The sequence below is a fragment of the Pholcus phalangioides genome, unplaced genomic scaffold, assembly GCF_987345545.1.
Source record: "Pholcus phalangioides strain wild (caught in Gottingen) unplaced genomic scaffold, Ppha-v1.0 ptg000014l_1, whole genome shotgun sequence".
NCBI lineage: Eukaryota > Metazoa > Arthropoda > Arachnida > Araneae > Pholcidae > Pholcus > Pholcus phalangioides.
In genome coordinates, this window is record NW_028301607.1 from 25,629,624 (window position 1) to 25,639,159 (window position 9,536).

Below are 9,536 nucleotides of genomic sequence, written 5' to 3' on the forward strand. Positions count from 1 at the left end.
CCCCCACTATTGAGCTTCCCATCTCGAAAGCACGGTAGATACCCACGATCGTGCTGAAGGTGGTTTTCTCTGGTTTTCCGAGTTTAAAGCGCGAAAGCGTGTCTGTTTCCGTTAAAAAAAATCTACAGCGAGCAGCAGAAACAAGTTTTCTTGTGTCGATCGTCATTATGCGAAACTTCGACAAATTGTTTCATTTTGCGAACAGAAGAGCTATTCCGCGAAGTAACATTTTCTTTCATAACAATCGGCTGGTTATTTAGTGAAATCTTCACTAATAACTGAAAACTCACTAATTTCAGCAAAATAACCAGTGTTAAATCGCCATTGTTACAAATAAGTGGAGGAAAGGTCATAGCATTTTCCCTTGGGTAGGGCAGACATTGTTTTATAATTGAAGCAAGGGCGTAGCGAGGGGGGTGCCCCCCCCCCCCGAAATGTGAGAAAATGACCGAAAAAAGGGAAAAAGATGGCCAAATCCATTGTTCTGTCACTTTGGTCCCCCCCCCCCCGAACAAAATTTCTGGCTAGGCCCCTGAATTGAAGAGTTTACTGCGATGATTCTCAACCTTTTTTTCCCCTACCCATGGCTCCCTTTGTCTGGTAGTCATTTGTCCGCGACTACCCAGAGCAGTCTAACTGCTTGAAACGCACCCTTAGAGCGGCGACACACACTTTGAGAACCACTGGTTTACTGCGTTAGAGTCTCATTAGGAGGACCCTCTCCACTAGGGTAAAAAAGAAAAAAAAATTCCGTTTGACACAAATAAAATGTATGTTTTCTAAATTTGAGAGATCCGTAATGACTGATGGCTGTCCTTGACGAAAGCGTGGGAAAGGTGGGAGGACTGGAAACAGGAGCCGAGGGACGCTGGAGAGCGAGAGGGCAGACGGAGAGGAATGGAGTTCGACAATAAGAAGGGGTCGTAGTTTCTTCGGCTCTGGTTGTAGCGATGCAGGCAATTAATTGAAAGCGTTGTAACTATGGCTCGGATTTTTATATCTTGTCATATTTTTGCCATTTTCGGGCTATTGGTCCATGGGCGGAGATGCGGGGGGGGGGGGCAATGCCTCCAGTGTCAAAGGTGAAGTTGACTGATCTAATCACAGAGTAATAATACTATTTTACAGAGTAATAATACTAATTTATATCTTAAGTCTATGGATCTAATGTATATGTATGTATATGAATTGACATCATCGTCGTTCCCCCCCCCCTCAGACTACCAAGTCTATCTCCGCCTATGTATTGGTCATATTTTCGGAATATGAAGTAATAGAGACAATTTTATTTTTTGGTCATTCATCGCCGCAAATTTGGCCCTGCCTAAATTTTAGTGTTCAGAGTAAAAACGTTACAAAATTTTTTCATCACCAATTGTAGCCGCTGCGCGGTCATGAGGGTATCGTGAGGGTATTCGCATCTCAGGACCTGGGGTTGAATCCCACCGGAAGCGCAGTTGTGATTGGCTGAAGGGTTTTTTTTTTTCTGACATTTTCTAGCTTCAAGCGCAAACGTGAGTCGATGTCCCCGTGAAAAAGTTTGGCAACAGCCGCAACCAAAGACAGACATTGACACTGTTGTCCAAGGCAAAAGTACACATGTTGGCGGCGTCATCCTTGTAATTTTGAACGGACAAAAACAAACTCGACACCCTTGTTGGGTCCAGCGGCCGACCAGCACCAGACCTCTCTACAACCAGGGCCGTCTTAAGATCATCATGGGCCCCAGGGCCAAGTGTTTTTTCCGAGGCCGTACTGGCAAATTCTAGAAAATTTCAACCAAATCTAACTGTGAGGCCCCTTTTCTCTCGAGACCCCCCCGGATCGTGCGTTAAGACGGCACTGCCTACAACTGCACATATATGCAAACATTTCACTCACAATTCGAAATACAGATTACAGCACCAACTTCCCAGCCGCTGTGGTGGTCGAGGGGTCATAGTTACGGACTCGGATCCGGGTTCGAATCCCACAGTCGCCACAGTGGTAGTCGGCTGAAGTGGGTTTCTTGTGGTTCCCAGCTTCGAGGCGAAAATGGGAGCCGATCTCCCCATTTAAAGGTCTCGCCGCAGAGAGCAATAGGCCTACAACGATAAATTATTCAATCATTATACTTCACTCATTTTCAGAAAAACTGGCGGCAGATGGCAGCACTACACATAACAAGCATTACACAGGTTTCACTACTCTCGCATGCACATTCCAACATGTCCCAATTCGTTAGAGGTTCGGCAGAGGAATATGGACGAGGTGAATGTGTGGTTTAGTAGTAGCACTAACTTCACACGCAACACTAAATACGCACGCAGACGGTTAGGTATATTAGGTATCGGTTAAAGAAAATTTTAATTAAAAAGGTAAATTGATGAGTTAAAATAAGAAATGATATTGAAAGTAAAGGCGCGTATACACTATCGCGCGGATCATGCAATGAAAGCATTTGAATTGGTTGTTCGGTAATTTGTACGGTGTTGCGAACGATTCTTGAGCTGTTTTCACCGGACCCACCTAGAATCGGTTTTTTCAACGAACACGAAGGAAAGAAAGGAACACAAAGGAAGTTTGTGCACCCACGAGCTAATTAGAACCGCTGCAGGGGGTCGTGCATTGCAAGATCTGCGCGCTAGTGTATACGCTCCTTAATTCTATTTCATTGCGCAAGCTAAAACTGAAACGAACAGTTGCCCCGAAAGAACTTTTTCGGGAAAGGGCGAAAAAATAGCCAAAAACCGGGACATCTGGCAACCCAATCCCTGTCCAAAGTTCTAAGTGCGGCGGTCCCCGGTAGGCTCCAAATCCATTTTTTTCCCCATCGCCCCCTTCTTCGGAAATTTTTTTCTCCCATCGCCCCCCAACGCAATCTCACCCATAGGATACTATGTTATATCCGTAACTTCTACCGCCCCCCTGGAACATTCCATCGCCCACGTTGGGAATCATTGCTATATACAGTAGCTGCATCGGATTAGCTCCGCGTGACGAGAGAAAAAAACTACGGTATTTAAAAATCATAATCGTATTGTGTATTGTGACTGCGGTTTGACGGGTTGCCGTAGCTAACGTGGACAAAATTATCACCGAAGAATACGCCAATTTGGCAATAACTCTGAATGTCCACTACCCGAACTGGCTGGCCAAAACCCGAAATTCGGACATTGACCAGGTCAATATTCAACGGAACTGGCAGTAACGTATGCTCCCCACCGTCACCACAGTGGTGATCGGCTGTGAAGTTGGATTTCTGTGGTTCCCAACTTCAAGGTGCGAATGCGAGCCGATGTCCCCCCCCCCTCCCCCCACCAGCTTAAAAGTCTCGCAACAGGCCTACAAACGGTACAAATATTCAATCATCACACTTCACTTCTGAAATATAGAAGGCAGCACTGAAAAAAATCAGACACTACATTATAGATATGCACTCACACAGACTGTTAAGTACACACACTTACAGTTCCGACGCAACTCACTAAGTACTAAATTGCCCATAGATGATAGATGGCGGCGATAGACTTGAGTGCTCGGTTTGAAAGAAAGTAACATATACATATGAAGATCACGTGACCCGTATTTTACCAGACATGAAGGATTATGGATGAAAAACTCATGTTTTTAGAACTAATATTTTTATATATTGTTCACAGAGTTTTGCATCATTCACTTCCTCGCGTATTTTCAATACCTCGAAACTCTTTATTGTGCCAAGAAAAGACTTTTCGTAAATACAATAAGAATTTCAAATGTGAGACGTTTGTACACGTGAATACAGTAGACAATTTTATTATTTTTTTTGTAGTAATGGCTTCGGAACAGTTTGGCAGCTTCCATTTCAGCGGTGGCGGGGACCAGAATGCATTATTGGCTTGACTGAAGGTTTAAACATTTTCTTAAAGGGATTGCCTTTCGGTATAATGTTTTTGTGCCTGCCGTACAGATATCCTGCGCCGGCTAATCCGCCGATCGCGGCTGTCGTGCCGAATCCAATGGCCAATCTTTGATTGAGTTCGCGTCTGCGCCGCGCGTCCACGATCGGACACCCCACCTTAGAGATCACCTCTCTGCAATTCCCGGTGTAGTCGCACTGGCCCCTGTAGTTCTCGCGACTGCACGCGAAACCGAGGGGTAGATACGGATGGACGTCGCCGACCGGGACGATGCCCAACTCCTCCGCAGGCCTGCACCGTCCGGAACTCGAGCAGCAGACCTTGCACGCGTCATCTCCGCTGCAGACACAGTTGCCGTAGCCATTGTCCAGGCAGTACGTGCTGTTGCAGGAACCTTTGTAACAGGTGCGGTAACCTCCCGCGCACGGCGACTGCTCGGGCAAGGAGCTCTGGACGTGGCAGTCTTTGGATAGGCCGTCGCACGTACCCACGAGGCACTCGTCTTTGAGCGAGCATCGCGTACCGTTGGGAGCGATCTTGCAGTCTTGACAGCAAGGGTCCTCGTCGTCGCTGCAGGTGTAACCCTTGCTTTTACGGTAGGTGCATTCGCGATCGCCGTCTTGTCCGCCTTTCGGGGTACAGCACTTGTCGGCGATGTCGCATATACCCGGAGTGTCCCCGCAGTCGCAGTCCTCGCCCGTCTCCTTGAATGCGTTCCCGCACGTTTCGACGATCGGTTTCATGCATTTCTTAGCTTTCCTGTCGCTCATCGTTTTCGACATCTCTTCGATGCTGCAGGGCGAGAAATGGTGGCTGTTGGGGCCTGCCGACACGATCGGACTCATTATGTAATTATTCGCGCACGTGGGGTTACTGGCATCGTCGTGCTTGGCACCGAGAACGTGACCGGATTCGTGTATGAACATCATCAGCGGCAACAAGTTTCCATTGACCGTCATGGCGCCGTACCTCACTGGCGAACAAGGACCAGTCTGGTACGAGATCCCTTCGAAGTCCGTGAATTTGTGACCCGTCAGGAAGAACGTGGCGCTGAATTCGTCGCCGCGAAATTTCGCCCCGTGAGTATTTATTGCCGAATCCAGATAGCTTTGCACCAGTGGCTCATATCGACCGAAATCGTCCTCCTCGTTGTGATACAGGGTGATTTTCTGAGGGATGATGCGGACCGACACCGTACCGAAGTCTATCTTGCGGAAAACCCTATCGGCCGACCTCACCAACAGGTACATAAAGTCTATGGCCGTGTCGCTCCGCTTCTTGTACAGCTCAGCATCGCCGACCATCTCGAATCTGAAGGAGTAGTATTCGGGCGAACCGGACGTTTGCCTCTTGGCACGAGGGAACCTGGCTCGGGTAGGTGGTGAGGACACGAGAGAATGGTCATCGAATCGGCGATATCGCCGATCGATGATCGGCGGCGTCGATCTCTTCATCCGTGATCCGACTTCCGGTTGTCCCTCGTCCGGACAGATGGAACAGGTTGGCGACACTTTGGCCTTGACGTCGTTTTCGTTGTACACGATAGTCTTTTGGGACCTCACGCCGTTCGAGACAGTCCACACCTGTGTTATGTAATAAGTCGCGTTCCCGAGCTCGATCACGCCCTCGAAGGTATCCCTGTCCGTGACGTATCCGAGGACGGACGTCGTTCCGTTCTCAAGCTCGTAAAATCTACCCTTGTAGGGTCCGGTCCGAACTTGTCCGCCGCCATCGCGGATTGTCACCTCCGTCTTTCTCGACACCAAGTCCGGGGATTTGTGGAGCGTTAACTCGTGACGTTTCCCGTGGAGATCGAAACTTACCTCCAAGGTATCGCTCGGACCCGCGGCAGCCCCGACTCCTTTTTCCGATCTCTTCGCGAGTGTCACTGTCGTGAGTTCGTAATGGTTGAGGTACTGGTCGAGTTCTTCAACGGTTAAAGCCGACACAAGTCCCAAAATGTTGAGAATTATCAGAATGAGAATTTTCATTTTTGTGAACCCGACGCGCAGTTTTCTTTGTGACTAGACTAAATATGTGCAGAGAAATCGGGAACATTATACGATGAATAATTTAATTTTTGTATCGTAAATACTGTTGCTTTCGAGAACAGTGAGTGCACACGTCTTTGTTGATGCACGAACAGTTTAAAACGTTGGAGAGAAGACGTGTGAAAGCCTCTGGGTTGGTAGACTAGCAGGGACACCAAATCCGAGTTGAAGTTGCGAATAAAAAGACATAATTGGTTGGTCCCGCGCTCGGGTAGGGACTTTTTCCTCGACCCACCCAGGGGCAGCGTAAGTGAGGTTGCAAGGGTTGAGACCCGGGTGCTTATAAACAATCCCTACATTTCTAGCTACATTGTAGAAATTTAGCGCATCGTGATTGGCCGAATTGAGTGATGAACCATTACGTCACTTCTGGTGAAATTTTTGCTAGCGGCGTTTAACAATAGATACATTTAATTGTGCTTGCATCCGACATCCACCGTTGGAGTAATGGTTATACAGTATAGTACGAGACACGTACCGAAGGTTGCGTGTTCGGTTCTGTCTGAAACCCATCCAAATTTTTTTCCCCTATCCTTCCATCTTTGCTGTCATTTTTATTGATTTACTAAAAATTGTTTCCACTTTTGTTTCTGGTTTAATCAAATGCGGTTCACAAGGTTGTATCGAGAAGACAAAAATAACGGCTCGCGAAGCGAGCGCCCAGCAAAGCTGAGCCCAGCTGTCACTTAGTAATTCAATAAAAAATGCTTTCGTTTATGAACTTTGAAATTCAGTTTCGTCCAAAACTCCGCCTCTCGTGACGTCTTGCTAGCTTTTTTGCTCGCAGTAACCAATCACCTGCGTGTTAATGCTTCCTGTGTTACTAAGAGAGTAGGGATTGTAATCACGCTATCCGGGCGGCTGCATAGGCTTTTTTTTGTTTAGAGAGACTTAAATTTTTAAAATTTTGGAATAATAAAAGTTCACAAGACACCACACGCTGTCACTCTCTCTGAGAGAGTCAGCGTGAGCCATGCCTTGACAACGAAGATGTTAAGAAAACTCTGTTGAACAGACAGGGGGTCTGAGGCTGTCATATACTGGAAACAAGTATGGACTCAATCACACGCATTTTGGTGAACACCTCCCCCCCCCCCCAGTAATTTTTCTGGAGAGGGAGACGTAAGAATTCGGGTCTCCCTTGTCCAAAGCCTGGAGCACCAGAACCCCCTAGCACTCCCCCCCCCCCTCCCCCCAGTTTCTGCCCTGTTAACGCTGGAGTAGGTATTTTGGCGTTAATACTAACCCCCAGAAGGAAAAAAAATATGATGGCTCAAAGTAAAAGCTGTAATATGGAAAAAAAATTGTTTTGCGTATAATTGAGAACGGTGAAATTACTCTGCACCAAAAAACCTACAGTTTCTTATATTCTGTTCAGCCTATGCAAATTGCTAAGTTCTGGGCTGCCCAGACCCATGCTGTGGATGCTCATGCAATCCTTCCCCCCCCCCCCGCGGCTCCGACGCCACTGGCAGAAAGTCCCCCCCACGTAGGAGTTAGCACAGCAACCTCTTAACCAGACATGCCAACAGAAAAAATGTCAAACGCTGTCGTTCGGATTCACCAGTAGGTGGTCAGCTGGAGTTGGTTTTCTGAGGTTCTCAACATCGAAAATCGAATGCGAGCCGATCCCGAACGTTAAAAGGTATCGCCACAGTGAGGGCAACAGACCTACAATGGTATAAAATATTCAATCATCACACTTCACTCACAATTAGAAATATAGATGGCAGCACTAAAACAATTCACACAGAACCCAAGAAATTCAGATACTCATTCATACTGTTAAGTACACATGCAAACTTCCGGCATGGCATAACTCAGTTTAAAGTAAAATAAAGTAAATTACCCATGGTGATAGAACGGAGTTGTGCTCGGCTACAGTAAACTGTAGGTCCCAATGAAAAATATGGAAACCTTCGCACATACAAAAAAAGGCAACAGAAATTATATTTTTTTATTCCTTTGCGAATTCGTGAAACACCCTGTATAGAAACGATGATAGTAACTGTCTTGTTACTAACTAACATCAACGATTCTTCCCTCCCGGGAAAAGAGATGTTCTGAGCAGGAGGGGCAAAGGACCAGGAAGGGCACATGAATTTACTCTTTTTCTATCCAAAATAACGGGAAGGAGGGCACCAAAATACATAGGTACAAGTCCTGGGTGACAAAGTAAATTTCGTTGCCTCCCCCCTCCCTCTCTATCCAGCAGATTTCATTAGCATAGGGCCCCTTATGTACAAAGGCGCATTTATGGCTTTTGCGTGTGTGGGCTACACGATTTTTGCCGCCCTTCTCCCATTCTAGTCCTGAATTCCTAATTTTCTTGATCAATCTTTCCTCGAATTCGCCACCCAGTGTTATACCATTACCTCCTAGGAAGTAATGGTTATACTCACTTGGTCTCCCCCACCCAGCTGCTGCAAGTACACCTGTCACTCTTTTGGTCACTCCCATGCTCCCACACTTTCTAAGTCATTGTTTTGGTCATTCACATCCTTGCACACTGTTTTGCCATTCATGTGCTTGCATACTGTTCTTTGTCATTCACATCCTTGCACACTGTTTTGCCATTCATGTGCTTGCATACTGTTTTTTGTCATTCACCTGCTAGCACACCATTTTGGTCACTCACATGCTTGCACACAGTTTTTTTTCACTCACATAATTGCTCACTATTCTAGTCACTCACATGTTTGCACACAATTTTGATCACCCACATAATTGCACACTATTTTGGTCACTCACATAATTGCAAACGCTCTCGGTCACTCTTTTAGTCTCTCACTGACATGGTTCTTTGCTTTATAGGTCACTCTTCTGATCATTTACACGTTTGTACATGCTTCAGGTCATTCTTTTGATCATTTACACTTTTGTACATGCTTCAGGTCATTTTTTTGGTCATTTACATGCTTTCACATGCTCTAGGTCACTCACTGATCTGGTCCCTCGCTCTGTAGGCAGGGGCTCAGAAGTGTTATACACTTGTGGGTGATTGGCTTTAGCTCTACATGGCAAATTTTGATTACTGAATGAATCCTGGAGTACTCAGACTGGCGGTACAGAATACTGTGGGTACTAGAGAACCCACTGCACCCCCGGCTCCGATACCACTGTCTGTAGGTCACTCTTTTGCTCACTCCCGAGTTTACAAACTCTCTAGGTCACTCACTGACCTATCCCCTTACTCTCTGTGCAGAGGCGGATTTACTAAAGTTTATAAAAATTTTGCTGCGCCCTTCTCCCATTCTACTAACCTTCTTGGCTACTCATTCCTCAAATTTACCACCCGCTAAGCCAACAACTGCTATAGCAGAAAGCCTCCGCGCGAAGCTTTTACATCATTGAAGTCGTCCATTTCACCTGTAATCATTGGGTATAGCATCCCGACGTATGCCTTTATAAATTTTTACCTTCTTTTGCAGTATATCCAATGACTACAGAAGAAATGGACGACTTCAGTGACGTCACGAGCTTCGCTATAGAAGGTATAGTGAAGGTAAGCACCCCTGTAAATGCGCCACTGCCTATGTACCCAAGGCTGCTTGGGCCGCCGTGCCCTGTTAGGCATGGACGATTATTCCGCTTGCCACCGTAT

The 9,536-nt window shown here is 46.6% G+C and overlaps 1 protein-coding gene across 1 annotated transcript; it reads right to left on the reverse strand.

Annotated features, from left to right (window-relative positions):
- Positions 1-3,826: 3,826 nt before the first annotated feature.
- Positions 3,827-5,872, reverse strand: LOC149078354 (disintegrin and metalloproteinase domain-containing protein 17-like). Its single transcript, XM_089241437.1, has one exon. The coding sequence runs from the start codon at positions 5,870-5,872 to the stop codon at positions 3,827-3,829; it is 2,046 nt and encodes a 681-aa protein (XP_089097563.1).
- Between the last annotated feature and the right edge of the window lie 3,664 nt (positions 5,873-9,536).